The sequence below is a fragment of the Papio anubis genome, chromosome 10 (assembly GCF_008728515.1).
Source record: "Papio anubis isolate 15944 chromosome 10, Panubis1.0, whole genome shotgun sequence".
Taxonomy (NCBI): Eukaryota; Metazoa; Chordata; class Mammalia; order Primates; family Cercopithecidae; genus Papio; species Papio anubis.
Window position 1 is genome coordinate 97,710,527 of NC_044985.1, and position 27,312 is coordinate 97,737,838.

Consider the following 27,312-nt stretch of genomic DNA (forward strand, 5'->3'; position numbering starts at 1 on the left):
TATATTTATCGTTGACTAAAAATCATTTATGGCACTCACAAAGAAATAATACTGCTTCATTCTAGTTGTAATTATTCCAGTGTGATTTTTTTTTTTTTTTTTTTTTTTTTGCCTGGCACATGGTTTAAAGCACAAGAGCATATAAAACTTATATGAGACAGTTTTTCAACAACAGGCAGAAACATACCACAATAATTTTTATCCTGTGCTAATATTTTGGTCCATAATAACATGATACCCACTGGAAAGATAGATTTGAGAAAGATGCATGCTTAAATAATTTTTAATTTTTTTTACATGTATGTTTTTAGATAAATGTATTGTTCAGTCTTTAATATTAAAAACTAAAATTCTGAATGACAAACATATGTGCAAACAATTGTGGCAAAACCAGTTTTTATTGATGAAGGGACTAGCTGCCATTTGGTGATTTTTCAGCTAGTCAAATTTGAATAATCAACTGGATCTCCTCTCCAGTTGATTATTTTTTTTGGAGACAGGATCTTTCTGGATCTTTTTTTTGAGACAGAGTCTCATTCTGTCCCCCAGGCTGGAGTGCAGTGGCGTGATCTCAGCCCACTGCAAACTCTGCCTTCCGGGTTCAAGTGATTTTCTGCCTCAGCCTCCCTAATAACTGGGATTACAGGCATGTGCCACCACGCCAGCTAATGTTTTGTATTTTTAGTAGAGATGGGGTTTCACCATGTTAGCCAGGATGATCTCTATCTCCTGACCTCATGATCTGCCCACCTTGGCCTCCCAAAGTGCTGGGGTTACAGGCGTGAACTGCTGTGCCCGGCCCCTTGGATATTCTTTTCTAACCCAAATGAGAATATCTGCACTATATAATCCACCTTCTCTCCAGAAACTTCAAGCTCTTCCTCTCTCATGGTGACTGTTTCTCTGCTGCAGATAAAAATTACATTTCCCTCTTAACTGAAAAATACCCAAGCCTATGAGCAAGAAAACAAATTTTTTTTTTGATCCTATTATTCCCTTTGTCAGAGATGCCAGGAACTTTTTCTTCTTCATTTGTAGCATAATTTCACTCATGCATGCATGCATTTATATATTTACTTACTCTAAAGCATTTACTAAGCACTTTAATTGGTCAGTCATAAGGCTTGATGCTGTAGAAACAGAGATGAAACGCAGTTCTCCATTGTAAAACAGTCTGGCAGGGAGGAGGAGGATAAATAAGTGGTTTATTACAATTTGATGAGAGAAAGTACCTAAGAGAACACATTTATAAAGCATGCATTGCAGAAGGATGTGTAGAAGATGATGGAAGTAAAATTTTCTTGCAGCTGATGTTACACACACACACACACACACACACACACACACACACACAACCAACTAGATGTTTCTGTTAGTGTCATTGAAAACTACTCATTTCTTTTTTTATTTTTTATTTTTTAAGACTGATTCTTACTCTGTCACCCAGGCTGCAGTGCAGTGGTGCGATCTCAGCTCACTGAAACTTGTGTCCCCTGGGTTCAAGCGACTCTCCTGCCCCAGCCTCCCCAGTAGCTGGGATTACAGGCATGTGCCACCATGCCCGGCTAGTTTTTGTATTTTTAGTAGAGATGGGGTTTCATCTTGTTGACCAGGTTGTTCTACAACTCCTGACTTCAAGAGATTCGCTGGCCTCGGCCACCCAAAGTGCTGGGATTACAGGTGTGAACCACCACGTCCGAGCCTGACACCTACCCATTTCTTAAACTAGCTTTTGTGTCCACCACTTGAAAGCCACTGCTTTGAGGTCTACTAATTACCAAAATGCAAAATTGAATGAGTCATACCCTTAAACATCTCTTTGATCTCTCATGATCTAAATCAAAGATATCTCATTCCTGATTCACTTCTTCCTTCATCCAAACTTCACTCCTGAAGCACTTAATTAATCTAAACATAAGCAATGCTGACTTACTGTTTCATATTGTATTATGTTTTTGAAACTGATTTAGCCCATCTCTAAATTTTTATTGTTCTGAGGTCCGATTATCCACAGAGCCTAATATATACAACGCTGAACCAAACAAACACGTGGTAACGAAAACACTAATTTAGTGAATTAATCTAGAAGAATCTAGAAGAATCTAGAAGAATTAATCTAGAAACTGCACAGCAGCAGTTTCTCTCTTCAGCTTGAATTACTAAGCAAGTCAAGTTAGCAATTGTGTAGACCCAAATAAGATAATAATATTTAGTCATTTAGATACGCCACTACAAGTAGAAATAAATCAGATACATACACATACACACAAATTACTCATAGAATGCAGTATTCATAAAACTTAATTATGTTACTTTTTAAACAAACTGTGTTTTTATGTTTTTGCAAATAGTGGCAACAAATTGGCTACTTCAAGTGGTGACACTACAGTTAAATTATGGGATCTATGTAAAGGCGATTGCATTTTGACCTTTGAAGGACATAGTCACGCAGTATGGTCCTGCACGTGGCACTCCTGCGGCAATTTTGTGGCTTCCTCCTCACTGGATAAAACTAGCAAAATCTGGGATGTTAATAGGTAAGCAGTACTTTAAACATTACTAATCCTCTGTGTTGATACATACACATAGGTAAAGTTCTTTTTTTTTTTTTTCTCGATGCTACCCCTGGGAAACATTAAAAGAAACTGTTAGTTGATAAGATTATAGAGAGTTACTTAAATAATCTTTGTGAAATCCATTTCTAACTCCATTAATCTTTGTTGATATAATAATTTCTTTCTAAATATAAGTATCAAGATCAAGCCTGTGTAATAAGATTAGAATTGCTTCATTGGAAAGCTGTTTGTTTTAAGCAGGATAGAAACAAATACTTCTTTTAAAGAGCTGGATTTTTAGTTCTGCTTTCCACGGGCTTGTTGTCACCCTGTACTGTTAAATTTAATAGTTTAACGAACATAAATCTAACAGAACTAATTATTTTCTTTATGCTTAATTTGTTATGTTGTGATATGCTTGATTAAATGTTTCTTGTTAATTCATAAATTGTAGGAAATAGTACATTGTATTGTATTTAAAATCCTATACATATGTGGATTTGGAAGTGTTATGTTTTGATTTTAATTCAAGATAGACAAAGTCATTATGTTTAAAATATTGAAATTACTATCACCCATATATTTTGGGTATTCATTACATTCTGTTAGTTTTGCAAATATGATACAAAGAGGTAAATGTAGCTAGTATCAAATATGCTAACTCCTTCAGCTAAGGGGTTATATATCATCCATTGAACTTTCTCAGTAGTCTGTGGTCCCAGCTCTGGAAGGGCCTCCATCCAATCAGAGGAACACCCATAACAGCAGAGAAGTGCCCTCTCCTCAGAGGACTGAGGTTCCATTTTGAAGGTCCCCCCTTCAAGGGTCTACCTTATTCCCTGTGTTTGCTCAGTCCTAGGGGTGGTAGCTCTTTCTTGAAGTTGTTATCTCCATGATAACTTTAATGTTCTCTTTTCCCTTTTTTAGTTACTTAGTTAGAAACTTTATTCAGTTTTTACCATCCTGTATGTGAAATTATTATTGTTACAATGATAGGTGCAAGTTCCGTTTCCTGATAAGTCCTTGAAAGATCTAGGGCATTAGTGGATAAGTAGCATAATCCACCTGAGTCATAAAGCTATAGCTAAATAAAATTAGCATGCTCCATAGGAGAAAACGTGATTGTGAACAACATATTTTAGACCTGTGTCTATCTGAAATAGTGACAATTTCAGATAGCTTTTAATTCTCAGATGGGTACTTACTGTTTATCTGGAATGTCTAATCATGTATAATTCTTTATTATATTTCTATAAGATGTGACTGGATTTCGTAAATATTATAATAGATCAATGGAATTTTAACACTAGTATTTAATTTGAATTTTGTATCACTTTTGACTTGGTTGAGGATCTTAATAGAAAACAGTGATCTATTCTAAAATGTGATATGTCTTTAGAACTCTTAACTACTCAGGGTGTTTAAAAGCAAACTATGGTTAAAAAACTAATACTCAGTAGTCTCAGCTCTACTTGGAATGATTTCAAACACTTTGACTTGACAACTTTTCTTTATGACCCTGGTATCTAAATAATGACTTCCCATTGGTACCCAATAAATCTTGATATAACAGATCAAAATTGCCTCTGATTGATGCCAAAATTCTTTAAACTTCAAGTTTCCCATCACTGTCAAGAGTTCACTTTCATCATCAAGGACAAAAGAAAAAAATTGTACTAATTTTGGCATTGAGGCAGTGGATAAGTATTGACAAATAAAGTAGAAATTGATTGTTTCTATAGTGGCTATTGATATGCCTTTCAGAGTCACAAAGTACCAAGCTCTAATTTATAATTACTCTCAGATCAATACTATATAGATATGTCTAAAACTAGTGTCTTTCTTCAAAATTTCATAGATTATTTGAACTGGCTTTGTTACTTAAGGCAAGAGATTATTTGCCTTGATAAGATGGATGGTGGTGGAGCTATGCTATGCTGTGTCATATATTCTTGGCTTGATAGTGCATATATATATATATATGTTTCAGAATTGGACAATACTTGGTAAGAACATCCATTTAGTTCCTCACCAAAAAGTTGGATCACTGTGAAACATCAACAATACAAAAAATTTCATATCAAGATTCATATTTACTGAGTGTCAATCAGAATCTATGAACAATTATCTATGACACTCAGTCTGAATAATTCCATATATATATATTCCATATATATATAATTCCATATATATTCCATATATATAATTCCATATATATACTCCATATATATATATACACACACACACACACCAAGTCTTACTCTGTCACCTAGGCTAGAGTACAGTGGCGCAATCTCAGTTCACTGCAACCTTTGCTTCCTGGGTTCAAGAAATTCTCCTGCCTCAGCCTCCCGAGTTGCTGGAACTACAAGCACGCACCACCACACCCGGATAATTTTTGTATTTTTAGTAGAGATGTGGTTTCACCATGTTGGTCAGGCTGCTCACAAACTTCTGAGCTCAGGTGATCCGCCCACCTCAGCCTCCCAAAGTGCTGGAGTTGCAGGCATGAACTACTGCACCTGGCCATGCTGCACAGTTCTTAATAAATAACAAATTTATATTGGTAGACAGTATTAGTCACCAGAGACGAAAGAGTTTAGAATACATTCTTCTCTTTTCACACCCATCCTTTCCTTCAAGCTTCTGGCTCAGTCTTGAACAGCCTTGATTGGTGTTCTATCCCTATCCCTGCAACTGTTTCAGAATTGGACAATACTTGGTAAGACCATCCATTTAGTTCCTAACCAAAAAGTTGTATCACTGTGAAGCATCAACAATATAAAACATTTCAGATCAAGATTCATATTTACTAAGTGCTAATCAGAATCTGTGAACAATTATCTATGACACTCAGTCTAAATAATTCCGTACTCTACAAGGTTTCTGTGAATAATTAACAGTAGCTTTATTATTATCTTCTGAATGATCAGATATATAAATTGTTACGTATTTCACTTAGTGGTCATTTGAAAACATACACACCAGTGTAACCCAAGCAGAGAGTGCATGGCACATGGTGGTTTACTCACATAAATGAATAAAGAGTGAATCAACAAGTAAATATGGCGAAAGTATTCTAAATATTCTCCCTGTCCCATCCACATTCAAACTATAATATAATTACGCTGTCTTATCCTACACAAATCAATAAAATGATGAAAATGGGACAGAAAAATCAGAAAATATCTCAGCTATAAAAAATAATTTGTATTTCTTTAGAGGCATTTAGAGGCATTTGTGCATAACATTAATCAATAAGTATTCATGAAATGACTTAACAGTGTTGGCCTGTGTTATAGACGTAAGACAATTCTCATACTCAACCATTGCCTTCAATGAGATTACAAGTAACTTAAAATGCAGCAATTTTGAAGCAATAAGGGAATATGCAAAGCATCTACCATTTATATTTATAATATCAGATCAGGTATTCTAGTTGACTCCTGGCTGCTTTTCTTCCAAGGTAGCTGGGTATTCGGCTGAGCAGTTATATCACACTGTTACTCTGATATTTGGAAGGCAGACCATGTGCCTGCTTTGCTTGTAACTTGAAGGAAAAGGGGTTGGAAACAGTCAAAATGTTACTGAATGTAGCTCTTCCAGCTGTTTTAACAAGGTGTTACACAGGCAAGAATTGGGTGGTTTGTATCAAGGACAGTAGGAAACAGACGGACTTGTAAAATTCAGCAGCTTCTTGACCCCAAATGTTGGGAGATAAATCTGTGGTCCTTATTTCTAAGTGCATTGTGTCTGATGCTCTTGCAATTACATGGGAAGAAGAAAATAAAGAATGTTTAAGAACTATGTTTACTTTAATTTGTGGTTACTGTGGCATTGCATTGCCTGGAAGCAACTATATTAGAAACCTATCAATTTTTGAGAGAATTGGATTGACAAGGAAACTATGAGCCTATCCTTAAAACCCCCTGACTCTTCAAACAGTGAAACAGTCCTCAGAGCCCCAAACTTGCATCCAAAAAAAGTGGATTTGTATTTTTGCACAGTTCAGAAGGCAGGCAGAGACCATAGCACCAATCTCAATATGGCCACAGAGGATAATGAACAAGAAGGAACCTACAATGGAACTAAGCCAGAAGCCACAAAGAACAATGGGGAAAGGTGCTCCTCTGGGAGACAACCATGGTCCAGTCAAGGAATTTTCCTCAGTACCACGGCAAAGTTCCTCATGATGCCTGCCTAGTTTTTCACTATTTGGACTAGTGATGCTTGTATGTTTCCCATGTTTCTATTTTCTGTATTACAGTTTATACCGTAGTTATTCTGTCCTTACTTCACAATGGTACATCGTGTTCATGGTGGCGATGGTGGTGGGAAGCAAAAAACTTGTATTTTGTTTCGTTGGTTACTGTATAATGCAAGTGACACTGTTGAACCAAATGATGCAGATTGTGTGTCAGCCACAGATCATGAACTGTGAGACAGGCAGTAACTGAAGAAGAGATCTGGGGATGTTTCTTTTTTTGCTTGTGGAGGGAAGAAAGTCAGTGAACATTCTATATGTGGAAGAAAGGATGACACAGCCAAACTGTGGCAGAGACTGTTAGCTTTTCACTAGAATCCACTTTCTCCTTCTTCCATGTTAGTTGGGCACTTGGCTGTATATCTAAATGATATTTCTTGGCCTCAATTAGTTAAGTATGTCTATGTCACTAAGTACTGTACAATAGAATATAAGTTAAAGTAGCAGGCACTGTATCGTTATTCTTCCTGCCTTGTGGTGGAATGGAATACCAATGACAATGAGCACAATAATCTTAGAAGCCTATTATTGAAAATGACAGAACAATTGTCAAGCTGCTTGAAGTAAAGCCACCCCTGTTTTGTAACTCCAGTTAGCCTGCAACATTCTCTGGACTCTCCAGCAATAAGAAAATACACTTCTAGCCTGGGTGGGGTGGTTCACGCCTGTAATCCCAGCACTTCGGGAGGCCAAGGCAGGCCGATCACAAGGTCAGGAGATCGAGACCACCCTGACTAACATGGTGAAACCCAGTCTCTACTAAAAACACAAAAAGTTACCTGGGCATGGTGGTGGGCACCTGTAGTCCCAGCTCCTCGGGAGGCTGAGGCAGGAGAATGATGTGAACCCGGGAGGTGGAGCTTGCAGTGAGCCAAGATCATGCCACTGCACTCCAACCTGGGCAACAGAGTGAGACTCCATCTCAAAAAATAAATAAATAAATAAATAAATAAATAAATAAATAAATAAATAAATAGAGACACTTCTACTTGATTTGAGACATTATATTTCCAGTCTATTTGTTACAGTATTTTTGCTTGCCTAGTCCACCATAGGCACCCATGAATACTTTTCAGGTGGTATGTTTTTCCCTCATGACATATTATTAAGGCAACAAAGACAAGCTCTGAAGTGTTCTCAAATTATTTGAAGTAATAGTAATGGAAATTTTGTGCTGATAATAGATGACCAGTCTACTCCCTCTTTTTTCTTCTCTTGCCCCTTCTTTCTTCCCATCTTTATTGTCTATTTCAATGCTGTTGGAGTCCATGAAGTCCTGCTTGCCAATAGCAACATGTGTAAGTTGAATGCTTGGTTTACATGGAGGTAATGCTTGTAAGACTAGTTATACATTATAAAAATATGCAACTATAAGTGTCTCCATGAGTAGGACACTGTTTCAATAATGATGCTTTCACTGAAATAATGAAAAACACCAAGAATTTAAATTTTATATAGCATTGACCACATTTCCTGATAGGAATGAGTTTTGCTCATTGTAGTTAAGCTGTTGGAATAAAAATAGTACCTTCCACATGGTTGACCTCACAGGTTTATTTATTTGATTATAGATCCAACAAATATGCATTGAGCACTTCGTTCTATGCCTTATTCTAGTTACTAAGCTATAATATTGAGTAAGATAGACAATAACTTCTGCCCTTATGTTGATGGCATTATTTCGGGAGGCAGAAAATAAGCCAAATGAAAAATGATAATAATTAATAATTACATATAATATTTAGAGCTGACAAATTTTGTAGAGGAAAAATAGAGCACAGAAGGTGAAAAGGTATAGCAGGCATTGAAAAGCTTGCAATTTTAAACAGGAAGGTCGAGAAAATTCTTGTTATAAAGTTGACATTTGGATAACCTGAATAAGGTGAAGCAGCAAGCCAAGTAGATACTTGGGAGGAGAATATGCCAAGCTCTTCTGATCAGGAAGCTTTCCTATGGTGGTAGCATGACCCATGTGATTGCTAAGCAGCAAGGAGGCCAGCATGACTGGAATAAAGTGAGCAGATGAGAGAATGGTGGGGGTAAGGCAGTTAAATGAGTGTGCACATATAACATAGGGCCTTATAACCCCTGTCAATTCCTTTGACCTTTAATGTCCACGAAACAGGAAATCATTAGAGGGTTTTGAGCAGAAGAGTCTCAATCTGTTTGACATTCTAATAAGATGACTCTGGCTACTGTTTTGAGATTAGATAGTGGCAGAGGAGGGGTGGAAGCTTAAAAACAGGCAAAAGACCAATTGGGGAACTATTGTAACAATCCAGCCCAAAGATGTAGAAGGTTTTAGCCATGAGAATAGTGAAGGTCAGAAAAATTGTATTCTGGATAGATTTGAAAGATAAAGACAACAGGAGTTTCTGAGGTACTGTGAATTGTGAGAGATAGAGAAAACAAATGACCTGTTACATTTTCATACAACTGAAAGGCAAAGGCTCATTCTCTTTATCCTGGGACACTAATATAAACATTATAAAAGGCTTTTCCAACCAGGTGTATCAACTGGTGATCCAGAAACCGTGACAGAATGAGGAATGCCTTCTCATTGTTCATCTAACATTTCCGCTGAAGAAAATGGAATGTTTCACTTCTGCACACTTCCTAGCATCACTTCATAACCCCTGTGCTGGATGAGATGACAGAAACAGAAGTCTATTTGTAAAGAAAACAGATCAATTAAGAAAGAGGAGATGTGAAATGTTAAGATTGTTGTAATGAATCACCTTCTGTTAATGATATATACTAATATTTTGAAGGGGAAGGCAAATAATGCATGAAAGTGGACTCTAAAATTAAAGAAATGTTCTTATTACAAAACCAATAATAATAAGATAGCACCAAACTAGTAATACAATGGAGTTTAGTATTTATAACACACAATGTTCCATTAGTATATTTTATGTTCTTTATGTTTCATTTGCAAGGTTGGCTATGCTAGCAAAGGAGGATATATTGTATAATATGAATGGGTTTAAAACACCATAATGTAAGAAGAAGTATTAAGACTCAAGGGCATGGATTATTGGTACATTAATACCTGTCTTATATTGTAAAGATCCCCACTTTGCCTTCTTATACTTAAAAGGGCACCCAAGGTATATATTAATAGACTGTCAAAGTAATGCTTGAAACATAATTATGTTACATTATAAGAAATAGTAAGATACTTAAATTGACCTCTTGTGATCAATCTCTCCTGTTACACCAGGATAATTAATTATTACATCTTCTTGGATTTTCAAGTACATTCAAATGAATTATTCCCCCTTGACATATAGGCTTGAAATGATATCTGAGTATTATGGAGCATAAACACATAAATAAGCACAAAAAGTGAAGAAAACAGAATACAGCATGTATTTTTTCATTTCCTTTCCCCCCAAAATTACATAATTAATAAACACTATTCAAGAAATACCTACCTTATGAAGAAAATTGTATTAAAGCTAAAGTTCAGATTTCATTTAGCAAGTTATGATTGAAAAATTGAGAATCTCTTACATTCAATATGGCTTTGTGTGTATGTGTGAAGAATGGCTCAAGCAAGTGTCCACTGCAATAAACTTGATGTGAATGTTCTTTGATACCAGTATACATGGATCAATAATTTAAAAAAAGGTAAATGTCATTAGGATTTTAAAATTCATCCCTATTCCTTTCTACAGTAAATGCTATTACATATCAATGAATTGTATAATTTGGATCTAACATGCTACATAATGTATACTTTCTGTTGTCTCATAAACCAAAAAAAGCTATATATTAGACATAATTAGAATGAGTACAAATGAAATTAAAGATATTCCAAAAAGAGTGAATATATATATATATATATATATTTTTTTTTATGACATGATAAATTTCTGCTTCATTACTGCCAATCGAAGCAAGAACTTTACCATGTAAAATATGCAACACCTTTTCTCCAACTCTACACAAAATAATCTGGTCAATGCGTAAGTCTTAGTCCTCCTCGATGCTGATGACTAACAGGGTTTAGTGTATTTCTGCTCTAATGTATGTTAAAATAAAACAATATGTAGCCATAGTCCACCTGAGGTAAAAAATGAAACACATTTGTTTTATATTTAAGATTTAATTGTACATTATGCATGTGTGTGTGCGTTCTCACACATTTATGTATACTTATTTGTATTGATGACGTGAGTTTATTCAGCTCAAAATTAATTATAGAGTGGCAAAAACTAATTATTTAACTATCTTAAATATTTTAAATCTCAATCAAAATATTTATGTATTATCTGTTACTCCAAAACCGAGCTTTTAAAACCATTTATTTCAGACAGCAACCATTATTATAATATACCTAAAACATTGTTTTTGTAATTATTAAAATGGTTTTAATTTAAATAAAAATTTAAAATTTGATTCAATTACTATGGAAACAAATCAAATGTCCAAGGACATCAAATCAAAATAAAAGAAGTAAACTGGTTACTAAACATAAAAAATGGCAAGCAATACAATTTTGGCAGAATTAAACTAAATACTTTCTTATTGTTAAACTATACTGTTATATGGAAAATCATTTCTATTTAGATAATAAAGATGAGAGGTTTTTTTCTCTTAAAGGACTAGAAAATATAATTTCGATAGAAAATTTAAGTAATGTTACCTCCCATTGTCTGACATGAGTTTATGCAAAATCCTGACACTTATCAAAAAGAGCAGAACTTGTTAACTTGTGTTCTGGGTAAAAAGACCGTACCATCTTCAGTCAAGGAACCATGGAATAATCTTTGGTCTCCATGTAATCTAGAATGAGTCATGAGGGAAGCAATACCTCCAGCAGAATTCTACCTTCTAGAAAAATATCCCTTCCTGATTTTTTCCATACTTTCTTATATCCTTCACTAGATTTGACAGCTAATTACTAAAAATCACTCCTACTTAGAAACTGATTGTTTATTTATCCAATATTTACCAGCTCTGCACCAAGTCATATCCCTGGAGCTGGGGATATAGCACTGAATGGAATGGTTCAGACCCTTGCCCTTGTGCAGCTTACATTATAGAGAAAAGTGTCACTGGTTACCTGTGCCTTATAAATCATTAGACAAGCTCCCTTTCTTGGCCATCGATCAAAAGATTGATTCCTTTCCACTAGAGATGACAAGAGGGTATCACTGAGAGTGACTGTCTTCCTCAGATGTCATGAATGAATCCTAGTTCTCTATTAATGGAAAGAATTAAGACCTTGGGAGTAATAAGCCACCAATGAGGTGAACATTAAAAATGGTGCCAAGCCTTCTTATCTTTACAAAGGTGATTTTAGTTTTCACGAGCATTAGGATTCTTTTCAGGTACCTGTCACACATAAACCACCCAATTAAGATCGTTTGAAGCAGTTTTCACATGAAGAGCAAACTTTCCTGTGATGGTTCTATTCCAAGTTGCTTTGGGATTATTATGTCAGTTTGCTTTTTGTTTTGAGTAAGGAAGAAAATAGTGAATTTTAGAAAAGTACACATTAGCAAGAATCAATATAAAATGCTATTCAGCAATAACAATTATAATAATATAAAGATGTGCTGTATCTCAACCTGTTTATGTTTAAAATTTTTATCTCTGGCTAGTAAAAATTGTATCTTACATATGCAGACAAATTCAGAGGGATCCAAAAATAGTGTTTTCCTATTTAACGTTGAAGATGTAGAATGACATAGTTATCTTTTGTATTTTGTTTCAATACATGTCCTAGTAAAATTTCTTATCTACAAATTCAAGGCATACACGTACTATTGAAAATTTATGGTAATTTTATAAATATGCATTTGAAAAGGTGCAAAATTTTAACCTAGAAACACAAAACATGTAATTATATAACAGCCATAACTACCATTAAAAAAGTGGGCATTTAACGTTTTAAAATTAGCTGTGCCAAAATATCTGACACGTTTATGAAAACCTCTAATGGTTCCAATTTTAGAGGTGACATATGATTTATTTCATTGTGTATTTTTCTAGCTATTTTGTGAAAAAATTTAAGAAGTTTTTTTAGAGATAGCATCTTGCTGTGTTGCCTGGGCTGGAGTGCAGTGGTACAATCATAGCTCACTGTAGCCCGGAACTCTTGGTCTTGAGCAGTCCTCCTGCCTCAGCCTCCTGAGTAGCTGAGACTACTGGCAGGCACAACTACACCTGGGTAATTATGTATTTATTTATTAGTTTTTAGGAATAGCGGTCTCCTTATGTTGCCCAGGCTGGTATCCAATTACTGGCTCCAATTGATCCTCCTGCCTTATTCTCCAGAGTAGAGAGGATTACAAGCATGAGCCACCCGCTTCTGGTCACAAATCAAATGCACTTTTTAGAAAATATTAATGCTGATATCTCCAGAATAAATTAACTTCACTACTTTACATACATAAATTAATATAGCATATGTCTATGCAAAACTATAATCATAAATTATATATCTGCACCCCAATAATAGTACCTATGTTCCTAATCTTTATGAATTGTAAATCTCTTATACAAATAACATTTTAATTAATGAATACACATAAATTATATATGCAATAACTTCTTACCCCTAACTCTTATTTTCTCCTAACTTATTTATAAACAACCTACATTGTGTTAGACTTGAGGCTTTCAGTGATATCTCTAACAACAAATTATCTCTTCATTACCTGAGTTATAATGATTCTCATTATCTATGTTCATATTCTTACAAACCACCAAGGAACCAATTCCTAAATTGAAAATGATTGTTCACCTTCTCTTGTGAGGCCATCGGGATTAATCTCATTAAATTAACAGCCTTATTTATCTGGGTCACCACAAAAATGCCAGCCATTATATTCTAGATATTGTTCATATATCCACCAGTCAGACTCTATCTCTCACTTACCTCTGATCTCCTTCCACTGCATGGTTTGGAATTAAATATCTGTCATCAACAAAATATTCTATATCCTCAGTCCCTTCAGTGTACAATTTATCTTCTTGCTTATACTGGCTATCCATCCTTTGAGAATATCAATTTCCTTTTCTAATTGAGCCTGTAACTCCTTCTTTTTAATCCTTCTCTGGAGATTTATAATCATAATGAATATTAAGCATGTGGATGCTATCACTGAGGTATATAAATATAATTTATTTTAAAATTTTGCATACATATATATTAATTGACACACACATAAACACACACATACACATATATAGAGAGAGATAGATTGTTCTTGGGATTATGACACAAATTTCACAAATTTGGTTATGCTATTCAGCAATAACAATTAGAGATAATAATATAAAGATGTGCTGTATCTCAACCTGTTTATGTTTAAAATTTTTATCTCTGGCTAGTAAAAATTATGTCTTACATATGCAGACAAATTCAGAGGGATCCAAAAATAGTGTTTTCCTATTTAACGTTGAAGATGTAGAATGACATAGTTATCTTTTGTATTTTGTATTTTGTTTGTATATTGTATTTATTCACAATAAACAAATTTGTGAAATTTGTTTATTCACTAATGGGTTTCTAGTAGCCAAAACACTGAGCTTGGAACATACTGGGAAAGTAGTAAACATTTGTTGAATTAATAACTAATAACTTATGTACCCTCCTGCTCTTCACGTCTAGACCACTTTACTTCCTCTCTCCTCCCACAAAATTACAGCTTTTTATACGTACTTGCTTTGTGACTATACCATTAGCTTCCCTTCCATTTTAGTCATATACTGGCCCCTTCATTGCTCTCATCATATTTTGAATAATAGCACTTGAATTACTGTCATCCTTGTTTGCAACATGGATATTGAATCCAATCTGAAAGGAACTAGCCTCACAGTTCCTTCCTCCCTTGGTTCCAACTTCTTTCAAGTCTTGATTTTACGTTTTCTACACTGTGAGCACCATTTCTTCTCTCTCCAGCTTGTATACTCTAATCAGTCACTACAACAATTCTTTGATACCAGCAGTATTAGTAATTAATTGTTTACACCTTTTTATTTTTTTTGCCCTTGATAATAGCCTTCCTCTTCTTTCCTTCTTCCCCTGAGTAGATGCCAAGGTCTTCCTCACATAGTTTCAATTTCCTGCCCCTCTCTTCTTCCACATTTCTTGCTTGTCAAAACCCCAACTCTGGCTAAACCTAATTCTCTGCCTGCTTTGCCTACATCTGTTCAGCTGAGCATGGCTATGGAAAAAAAATCAGAATCAGGCTGACCTGTTTCATTTCATGTTTATAACCTCAACTCACAAGTTGAAAAACTGAATTTTCTCTGTCAATTAACTTTCTACAATATGTGATGAGTATTTCATACCTTTCTCCTCCATATTCAGATCCCTAACATTCTCCCCAGTCACTTTTTCTCTGAGCGACAACATGGATTTTTATTTCACTGAGCAAATAGAAGAAATAGAAGAACATTTTTATTCTTCCACCAAATCCATCAATGATTTATATTTCCTTTTTCTCTGGGTATTGGTTGGGTATTTCTTCTGTATTGACTTAGCTGGGGCTGGGGAGTCTGGAATAGTCATTCACATGTTTCTAGCTTCAGTTGGAACAGCTGGGGAAAGTTTCTATGTGATATCTCATTTCCACATAGTGGCAGAAATGGGCCAGCAGCAGGAAAAAGCAAGCTCCAATTAACAAGAACTCATTCAAACCTTTACTTACTATTGTATCATTGACCAAAGCAAGTCACATGGCCAATATTATAGTTTATGTGGAAGTGGAATACTCAAAAGTGTGCATATAGGAAAAGAAATAATGGCGACTTCTATGGACTAAATGTTTGTGTCCCTCCAAAACTCATGTGTTAAAGCCGAAATCCCCCATGGGATGACACCTGAAAGTGAGGCCTTTGGGAATTAATTAGATCATGAAGGTAGAGCCCTCGTGAATGAGATTAGTGCCCTTATATAGGAAGAGACAAGAGACTTTAATTTCTTTGTTGTCCATCATATGAAAATACAATGAGAAGATGGCCATTTGCAAACCAGAAAGTGGGCTTTCACCAGGGACTGGATCTTCTGGCAACCTCATCTTAGATTTTCCAGCCTCCAGAACTGTGAGAAGTAAATGTTCGTTATTTAAATCACCCCATCTGTGGTATTTTTGTTGAAGCAGCCCAAACTGACTAATATAGAAATTGGTACTTAGAAGTGGAGTGCTACTATTTCAAATACCTGAGAATATGGAAGTGTCTTTGGAAGTAGGTAATGGGTAGAGTCTGGAAAGATTTTGAGGTACATGCTAAAAGAAGATAATATTGCTATGAGGGGACTTTTAAATGTGCCTCTGGTAAGAGCTCAGAAAGTAAAGAACAGAGCTAGAAAGGGTCTCTGTATTAGGGAATACATAAGTGATCATGTAATGTCACCAGAAATATGGACAATAAAGGCTATTCTCATGTGATCTCAGACAAAAATGGTTAATATGTTATTGAACAACAGAGAAAAGGCAGTCTTTGTTAAAAAGTGGCAAGGAACTTTGGTGAATTGTATTCATGTTCTAGTATTTTGTGGAAGGTAGAATTTGCAAGCAATGCATATGGATATTAGCTAAAAAAATTTCTATGTATAGTTTTAAAGGATCAGCTTGGCTCCTCCTGACTGCTTATAGTAAAGTGTGATGAGCAAAAGGAATTGAAGAGAAAGAAGGAATCACTAAGCAAAAAGGAACCAAAACTTAGAGATTTGGAAAGTTCTTAGCCTATCCATGTTGCAGGGAACACAAAGCGTGTGGCCAGGCTACCATTTCATGAGAAGATTAGTATGAATGTGAGCCAAGAACCTAATCAGACATCTCAACAGAAGCCAGGTATAGAGATGGAAATACACCACAGAAATACTGGCACCAAAATGGAATAAAGTGAAGAAAAGTTGTTCGACTTCTTAGACCCTATAGCACTGGACAGTAGAACTATTCAACTGCAAACACATGTTATTCTTCAAGACAAGAGAAGTATGACCCTCAAGTCATTTTCAGAGTTTATCAGGGCTGCCATTCTCACCAAAGGCCCAGAGTACATGGACCTGGGGGACAGGGCTGCCTCCATCTCAACTTTAAAGGGCAAGACCAATATGTGAACCCACTAATGGATGGGGTAATATTCTTGGTTCCAGTAGGCCATACAGAGGCTGCTCTGAGCCATGGAGTCATGACTCCCACTTGGCACAGCTACTGGGGCCTGTGTTCCTTGCCTAGCAGTGCTGCAGAGGCAAAACTTCCATCCCACTGGGTCCAGAGGCAGAGCATCATCAATTCAGGAGGATTATTGTCGAGGCTTAAGCTCTGGTAGAGTTTGCCTTGTTAGGTTTTGGAGTTTCTTGAGAACTGACACATCTATCTTTCTTCTGATTTCTCCATTTTGGAATGGAAATATTTGTCCTATGCCTTATCCCATCACTTTATTTTGGAAGTACATAACTGGTTTCACGTGTTCACAGGGAGAGAGGAATTTTGGCTCAGAATAAACAATACCTCAAGATTCAACCATATATATTTTAGATAATATTTAGATAAGGCTTTGAACTTTAGATTTGATATGAGACTAGGTACAACATTTCTGTTGGCATGGAATTAATGTATTTTTATTGTGAGAAGGACATGAATTGTGGGGGCCAGGAATGGAGTGCTATGGGCTATATGTTTGTGTCCCTCCAAAGTTCATATATTGAAGCTTAAATTCCCAATGTAATAGTCTTTGACAGTGGAGCCATTGGGAGGCGATTTGGTCATGAGGATGGAGCCTTCTTGAATGGGAGTTGTGCCTTTATAAAAAGAGACATGAGATGATGAAACCCCATGTCTACTAAAAATACAAAAACAAATTAGCCGGGTGTGGGGGTGTGCACCTGTAATCCCAGCTACTCAGGAGGCTGAGGCAGGAGAATAGCTTGAACCCAGGAGGTGGATGTTGCAGTGAGCAGAGATCATGATGTTGCCCTCCAGCCCAGGCAACAGAGCAAAACTCTGTCTCAAAGAAAAGAAAAGAAAAGAAAAGACATGAGAGACTTTGCTTCTTTCTTCTTTGTTCTCTGCCATGTGAAAATACTATAAGACAGTGTATTAGCGTGCCTTAGAGGGACAGAACTAATAGGATATATATATATATGTGTGTGTGTGTGTGTATAAGTATATATATCATTTTATGTATATATGTATCTGTATATATATACGTATCTTTCATATATGTGTGTATATATACAAGTATATATACATATGGGATATATATACAAATATATATATATACACACACACAAATATATATATATATGGGAGTTTATTAAGTATTAACTTACACAATCAGAGGGTCCCACAATAGACTATCTGCAAGCTTGAGGAGCAAGGAGAGCCAGTCTGGGTCTCAAAACTTAAGAACGTGGAGTCCGTTGTTTAAGGGCGGGAAGCATCCAGCATGGGAGAAAGATGTGGACTGGGAGGCTAGGCCAGTCTCAATTTTTCATGTTTTTCTGCCTGCTTTATATTTGCTGGCAGCTGATTAGACGGTGCCCACCAGATTAAGGGTGGATCTGCCTTCCCCAGTCCACTGACTCAAATGTTAATCTCCTTTGGCAACACCCTCACAGACACACCCAGGATCAATACTTTGCATCTTTCAATCCCATCAAGTTGACACTCAGTATTAACCATCAGACAGTCATTGGCAAAGCAGGAATTATGCACTTGCTAAACATTAGATCTGATGGCAACTTAATCTTGGATTTCCCAGCCTCCAGAACTATGAGAAATAAGTGTTTATTATTTTAGCCACCCAGATCCTAATATATTTGTTACAGCAGCCCAAACTGACTGAGATAGCAACCATTTTGCCAACAATACACCTTCTTTCTAGCCCTTTATTTCTCTTATAATCACTTTCTTGCAAATATAAATGTAGTATTGTAGTTATATTTTTACCATATTTTATATGACACAATTGATGCTTTTTCAGTTGAGCTAGATACTTAAATACAACTTTTCACATCATTTCTAGGAGAAAAGTTGACCTGACTTTTTGTCTTAATTTATACGTAGATTGTTGGGGAATTTTTTTTTTTCTTTTTTTTTTTGTTTTTTTGTTTTTTTGCTTTTTTGAGACAGAGTCTTTCTCTGTCACCTGGACTGGAGTGCAGTGGCACCATCTTGGCTCACTGCAACCTCTGCCTCCCGGGTTCAAGCAATTCTCCTGCATCAGCCTCCTGAGCAGCTAGAACTACAGGTGCATGCCACCATGCCCAGCTAATTTTTGTATTTTTAGTAGAGACTGTGTTTTACCATCTTGGCCAGGCTGGTCTTGAACTCCTGACGTCGTGATCCACCCTCCTTGGCCTCCCAAAGTGCTGGGATTATAGGCAGGAGCCACCGCACCCCGCCTGTTGGGGAAATTTTTGCAAATTGATAGTTAGAATGATTTTAGACTAACTATATTTCTCTGCTCTATGTATTTTAGATTATTCTTATTACTCTTTTATGTCTCTTTATTTTGAATTTGTTTAAAACTAAGAATTTTAAAATGATAGTTTCCGAGTACTCTTCACCCAAATTTTCCCAGTGATAATATTTTACCTAACCATTGCATATTGTCAAAAGTAGGAAATTTTACATTGGTACAATATTATGAACTCAAACTCAGACCTCAATCATATTTCAACAATTTCTACATGCAATTTTTTTGGTATGTTGTGTGTATAGCTCTACAAAATTGTATCATGTGTAGATTAGAGCAACCAATGCAACCAACACCACAATCAGGATGCAGATTGATCCACAACCATTTAAAAACTCCTTCATGTCACCCCTTAATTATCGTAATCTCCCCCAACTCTTAACTCTTGGCAACCCCTGATCTGTTCTCGATCACTGTCATTGTCAAATCAAAATTATTATATTAATTGAATCATACAGTATGTAACCATCTGAAATTTGCTTTTTTTTTTTCATTTAGCATAATGTCCTTGAGATTTATTCAACTATTGTGTATATCAATAGTTCCTTCCTTTTTATCGCTGAAGAATAGTCCATTGTCTAATACATCATAGTTTATTTATTCACTCCCTGAAGGATAGCTGGCATATTTCCAGTTTGGGAATATTACAAAGCTGTAATGAGCATTTACATATAGGTTTTGTTTGAAGATGAGTCTTCATTTCTCTAGTATATGTGTCCATGAATGCAGGTGCTGGGTTGTATGTTAAATATATGTTTAACATTATTTTTTAAAGTGCAAATTGTTTTTCTAGTCTGTGGTGTTTTACACAATGATTGGCAATCATGAGAAATCCCGTTTCTCTGCATTCTATCAGTATTTATTACTATCAGTATTTCTTATCTTCTGCATTCTAATGTGGTGGTATCTCATAATGGTTTTAATTGGTATTTCTACCATGGCTAATAATGTTAGACATTTTTTATATACCTACTTGGCCATCTATATGTCTTTTTTGGTGAAGTAACTTTAACTTTTGGCCTATTTTCTAATTGGGTGGTTTGTTTTCTTGACTGTTGAGTTTCTGTTGAAATGCCCTGTATATTCTGAATATACATCCTTTGTTAGGTCAAGGACATTTTTTTTGGCTTGTAAATTTCTAATTTTTCCAACGCCATATGATGCAAATTTGTAAGCAAAAATAAAACAAATAAAGTACCTAATTTTTGAGAAAAGCACAGAAACAATTACCTTGAGGAAAGAAAAAATCAGTAGTCTATGTGGGTCTGTTTCTGGTTCTCTATTCTATTCTACTGATCTATGTACAGTCTTTCACAAAGATCATATAGTTTTGATTACTGTAACCATACAGTAAGTGTTAAAATCAGATAGTGTGATTTCTTCAGCAGTTTTTCTTTTTCTTTCAAAATCGTTTTGACTGTTCTATTTTCCTTGTCTTGCCAGTCCTATTTTTCCCCTAATCTAAAAATTACTTTCACCTGCCTTGCTGATCATCAACTGCTATATTCCTTTTCTAGCATTTTTTTATTTTTGATTCTCAGTAGTATCTAATTTATTCCTCTTACTTACTCATGCTAACTTCTCAGAATTAATTTCCCTCTTGACTGTTCTCCAGCAATCCATCTATAGTTTTCCCTTCAAATGTGAGTTGGGGACTATTGTTTTCTAAGAAATATTCCTGTCTAACCTCAAACTCTTAATAGCTACACTTTTTTTTTTTTCCTTATTAGGGTCAAACTGTGAGTTTTTACGACTTTAAGCACACACAAAGATAAACAGACATACAAATGAATTTCTGCATATAATTCAAAATTTAAAAATTAAAACAAGTGATAAAGGAAGTGTGTAACAAATCCCATCAAAATTTGACTTCTCCTCATGAAGACCCCATTGATGCTACTCTATTTGCTCGTATTTGGAATATGAAATTCTTTTTAAAATTCTCTCTCTCACTCTCTAATTCTTTTTGTTTTTGTCTTTGCCTTTGACCACCTCCCCAATTTGATGCAGATGCTTTGCTGGTGGCTTAGGAATGGGCATTATCTTTTTATTGAGTAACCCAACACTAGCTTTTATGAATAATTTGTTCTATGTCATTAAGCATTCACATTTCTGCTCTAGTTCTCTTTATCTTTGCTGTCTCTCTGCCATGTGACAGTCACCTGACTTGTCTCTCTCTTTTAAAATACTCCATGGAGCCCCTAATCTGATGCCATATTATTTTATTCTCTGTCTCACAGTTTATCTTATAATTTATTCTTAAATATTTTTCCCTTTTCAAAATAAATGTATTTTATACATATTCCTGTGTATATTTCTGTTACATTTTTTGCCAAAGATTGCAAACAGTTAAATTACTTCTCCAAGACTCCTCTCTTTTTAAAAAGGTGCATATCCCTCCGTGCCTGAACTTAACTAATTAGTCCCTCAGAACTTCTTTTTGTTATTATATTATTTGATAGGGTCTCTTTGACCTTGTGTTTGCACACCTAAACTGAATGTGAACTAAATAATTCTGAGTACTTTTTGAAACTTTCTCTTTACAGACAGTAGTGTATTATTTAGAAGACAGAGCAATAAGATTGTTCATATTGAATGAAAATAATGCCTACAGTTATTTATCATTTTAAGGAGTAAAGGCACTACTTAACTACAATAGTTCTTTTTTTTTTTTTTTTTTTTGAGACAGAGTCTCTCTGTCGCCAGCCTGGAGTTTAGTAGTGCGATCTCGGCTCACTGCAAGCTCTGTTTCCCGAGTTCAAGTGAGTCTCATGCCTCAGCCTCCCGAGTAGCTGGGACTACAGGTGTGCCACCACGCCCAGCTAATTTTTGTATTTTTAGTAGAGATGGCATTTCACCATTCTTGGCCAGATGGTCTCGATCTCTTGACCTCATGATCCACCTGCCTCGGCATCCCAAAGTGCTGGGATTACAGGCATAAGCCACTGTGCTCGGCCTACAATAGTTCTTTTTAATGTGCATTTTTTACTCATCCAACATGGCAAATCTCTAATGAATTAAAAACATTTTGCCAAACAGATCACAACCCTTCCCCTTCAAATGTACGTTTGTTGATATCTTCGGTACTCAACCTTGATCATCAAAGCAAATAAATTTTGACTGCAGGACTGACAGAATATTCTCACTGAATATTTAACTCCTAAATGATTTACCATGCCTACATAGGCCTTTATTTTGATTGCATAATGAGGTGTATGAAATCACATTTTAGTCTGACAAAATTAAATCCACACAGAAACTATGTACAAAGATGCTTGTGAACCTACATACTGGTGAGGAATTATGAAGCAGAATATTCAGGTTATTTTCTAAAATTAACATTAATCGAAATGACTTCTTTCTGCTCCTTTGGCAAATCTTTCATGAATAACTATACTTCAGTGAGTACAATTCTTACACTTGTGAACAAAATGTAGCCTTTGTTCAGATGACAGAAAAATCTATAATGTAGGATCAGAAGTAACTGCAGCTTCCTTCACTGCATATATCTGTAGTTAGGTGACATGAACTGACACATATTTCTTATTCATGAGTTCTACAGCATGAGAAGGAGGATTCACCTGAATATTAAACTGTTATAAACTGTTAATATATTCCAGCTAGAATTAATTAAGCTGGTCACATTATTTCAAAGAAAAGGTTCATGCAATGTCTGCTTCATACATATCAATGCTTCTCATTTGGATTCCAGTTCCTGTGGCCCGCAGCAGTCTTTGCAAATGTATCTTTATTTTTCGTTATTCTTCTAAGAATTAACAAAAATGAGATTTGGAAAAAAAAACCCTCAAACTTTCAAGTGACCTTTTTCTGTTCACATAGTTACATACGTTTTTCTGTAACAAGTATGAGATTGTGAGGGGCAGATATGCACAGTCTCACATCTCACTTTTAAGCCCTTTCCTCTTCTTTGATTGTTTCAATTGGAATAAGAATACAGGTCACACCGCCCTTTAACAATGGAGTCTCCTGTTTAAAAGGTGTGTAGGGCATTGTACTAACATCAGTAGCTTCTAGATTGCCTTTGTACTTTAAGATTATTTTACAGACATTATTTAGAACAGCCATAGTTTGTTTCCTTTCCTTCCTTCCTTCCTTCCTTCCTTCCTTCCTTCCTTCCTTCCTTCCTTCCTTCCTTCCTTCCTTCCTTCCTTCCTTCCTTCCTTCCTTCCCTCCCTCCCTCCCTCCTGCCTCCCTCCCTCCCTCCTCCTCTCTCTTTTCTTTTCTTTTTCTTTTTTTTCCCTCCAGACAGGGTCTTGCTCTAACGCCCAGACTGGAGTGCAGTGGCATAATCATGGCTCACTGCAGCCTCAAACTCCCAGGCTCAAGTGATCCTCCCACATTAACCTTCTGAGTAGCTGGGACCACAGGCATGTGCCAACGTGCCCTGCTAATTTGGGGGGACCTTGAAGGTAGAGACAGTGTCTCTCTATGTTGCCCAGGCTGGTCTTGAATTCCTGTGCTTAAGTGATCTTCTGCCTTGGCCTCCCAAAGTGTTGGGATTACAGGTGTGAGGCACCACCCCTAGCCTGACAGTTTTTTTTTTTTTTTTAATAATACATTTAGCATAAATTGATTAATATTTATTCTCTGAAACACTTTTAGTTTGATAAGCAAGATTTTTAAAATACCATTCCAATATACAAACCTTCAAGGCTTAGGAGTCAAGTTCTCCTATTTGAAATTCAAGATTTCATAATTTAGGAATGATGTAAACCCCGATTAAGTAAGGAAATTGAGGAAAATTTTAGGAAGTATAAAATGTACTTTCCTTCATATTTATAAAATCCTGTAGCATTTAAAATTTATCATAATGATACAAAATAAACTTTCAAATAGAAATGTCAATTATAATCTAAATTTTAAAATTCATCTAGGAATAGCAAACGTTATAGCATATACATGAATTTAGAGTCTAATAGTAACATATCTCTTAAAAGTACAGAAACATTCAAGATCAAGACAACAACATAGCAGAGCCTGCCATGATTTCTCCTGTTCTCAATTTAAATAGTTATACAATATACAAAAGATAAAAGCACACAAAACAGAAAATATGAATAAGAGGCAAAGAATGCCTGAGCCAGGCTTAATTCCCACTTCATTTGATTGATTTATATTCTCTTCTTTCCAGAAAAGATTTAAACCAGTTTACAAGGATAAACAAAATATGACAAAAGAGTATAAATTAAAGTTGGAAGAAATAAAGGATAAACACTGAGAAGATAAATGAAGCCAGGAATATGCCAAAATGCATTCTATAATAACTCACTGGCTGATGTTGAGTCACACATTCATATTTAAGCTTTCAAATAGCCAAGCAAAAGACATAGTTATTTTCATTTGTATAACTGAGGATGTTTTGAGATTTGCTAAAACCAAATATTAAAAACAAAGACACACACCTATATTGGCACTAAGGAAGGATTTCAACTGATGAAGTTCATCAAAGAACATAGGCAGGTGCATTAAATGATGTTATCAAGAATATCCTTGTAAAGGTTGTAATGATGAGTTTCATAGAGTGGCTGTTCATGATAAATTAATATATTCTAAGAATATTACGGGCATCCATTCAGGGATGATCTAAAGGATTAACAGTTGGAGGTACAAGGATTCTCTTCAGAAAATTGTTTTGAATCAGCTTTAGACTACCGATAATTGAAGGAAAACTGAATATGAGGAGAATACAAAAAGGCATTGAAAACAAATTAAAAGCATAGCTGATATTGAAGAAAATTGAAATAGTGATATGGAGGACATATTTTAAAGGGCATGGGATAATGCAGAAATACATAAAAATATAATAAGGAAAATAGAGGATAGAGCATCAAGCTTCAGAAAACAAGGAGAGGTTTATAGAGATTTTTGGTCATCAAAGACAATTGTAACCATACATGGAATGCTATGCCTTCCATATTTTCTATTGAAAACATATAAATAAAATAATAAAATTAGACCAACACTGAAAAATAAGATGCTGAAAATGTGCATGCTAAAAAATAATGACTATCCAATTTATAAATCTTCACATGCAAGATTAAATTTGTCTGAAGAGAACATAGAAAAGAGTCCTCACTGGGCCAACACACAGACATACTCAAATTTGAAAGAGTCAGAACTAAATTAAAGATAGACTCTGGAATAGTTTTCCTTAGATCAATCCCTAATGCTAATTTGGGAACCACAGAATGATAGATCATGGAGCCCATTCTAACCATGGGTGGATGGCTAAGAAATATAAAGCATTCTGTCCTTGGTAGATCCATTTAAAGATAATTTGGACTTCATAGAAATAACCAGTTGCTGAAATGTGGGTGTGAAACCTTTGACAAGATGAGAAAGCTACCTGTCAAAAGGCTAGGTTAGCTGTAGCTTTATTCTCTTTTCTAATGTGTAAGAAGAATTTTAAAACAACAAGTTTCAATCACCAGATATCTTAAAATCTCAGCCCTTTTGGAATAAAACTAATAAACTGGACAGATAAACACAGAATTTTAGAAACCTTCCCAAAGAAAGAAAATGATATAAAACACATATAATTGCTTTCTACTAAGCATGAACAAAGTAAGAAATGTTACATATATGATGAAAAGGACTAGTAGTTCAAAAGAAGTACACTGTGAAGAATCAGCATAAAGGTCTTTCTGTGAATATTTCTTCAAGAAAGGAATGTTTAAAACTATATTTTTATTTCTCCAAAACTTAGAAAATATATTTAATACTTCAAATGGGAACAATCTGAAATAAAGATTACTTTAAATAAAAATCAAAATATCTGAATATTCAGAGAAAACAAGAAACACATACTGAAAACAAGCAAAACAAAAAATTTGTTGACATCCAAAGGAAAATTATAAAGAGTAAATAGTTTGAGGGCCATTTAGGAAAAGGAGAAAACCTTACAGAAGTAAAAGTATACAAAAAAGTAATATGTCAAAAAAATTTCCCAGAGCTAAAGAAACATTTAGGTCTTGGGATACAAATATATCCCACAATACTTAGAAAAATTAGGGTAAAAAACTTTAGACACACAGAGACACATGTGCACACATACATCATGGTGAATTTGGAAATTTTTAAAAAATGAAATTGAGAAATCAATTTAAGGAAAAATTAGAAAATATTTAAAAATTATTGGCGTTCTGAAATGAATTTTTTTCGTAAAGTTTATCAGAATTTTTTACTATGTAAAATATTAACAAACTTTCAAGTAGTTTTATAAGGAAGAAATTATAATTCAAAAATTCCGTATCCATAAAAACTGACCCTAAATTATCAGGTTAAAAAGGCATCCTTTACATAAAAAAAATTAAAAATCACTCAAAGCAATTCATTAAATGAACCAAAAGATTGTGTGCAATGATGAAGAAAAGGTGATGTAATGAAAATGGTGAATTGTGGAAACTGCAAAATAGAATAAATGTCTAAATGAATGTTGTCAGGAAACAAATCACATGCAATAGATATAGATAGATGTAATACACATACCACAAAATTTACTCATTTAAAGTTTACAATTCAGTATTTTTAGTACATTCAGAGAATTGTGCAACCATTGCTATAATTCAATATTAGAACACTTTTATCACACTAAAAAGAAGCTCCACACTGATGAAGAGTCACTCCTAATTTTTTTTTTTTTTTTTTTTTTTTAGACAGAGTCTCACTCTGTTGCCAGGCTGGAGTGCCGTGGCGCGATCTTCACTCCTTAAAACTACTAATCTACTTTCCACTTTATAGATTTGCCTATTCTGAGCATTTTATATAAATGGAATCATAAAATATGTGACCTTTGGTGACTGGTGTCTTTTATAATATTTTGAAAGTTCATCAGTGTTATAGTATGTATCAATAGTTTATCCATTTTTATTGCCAAATACTGTTGTATCATATAGATATACCACATTTATCTATCCATTCATTTGAAACATTTCTACTTTTTGGTTATTATGAATTATGAAATATTTATGTACACATTTTTGTTTGGACATATGTTTTCTCTTTTAATTTTTATTTTACTTTAGG

The 27,312-nt window shown here is 34.9% G+C and overlaps 1 protein-coding gene across 8 annotated transcripts in view; it reads left to right on the forward strand.

Moving 5' to 3' along the window:
• Window positions 1-27,312, forward strand: part of SPAG16 (sperm associated antigen 16) — a 1,155,561-nt gene that overhangs the window by 651,555 nt on the left and 476,694 nt on the right. For 7 of the 8 annotated variants that reach the window (XM_021924411.2, XM_017946898.3, XM_017946897.3 and 4 more), the window contains one exon: window positions 2,352-2,537. The exons of the other annotated variant lie outside the window; for it this stretch is intronic. In XM_021924411.2, the coding sequence (XP_021780103.1) occupies window positions 2,352-2,537 (186 nt within the window). The remainder of the gene's footprint in view (window positions 1-2,351; window positions 2,538-27,312) is intronic. 8 annotated transcript variants of the gene reach the window in all.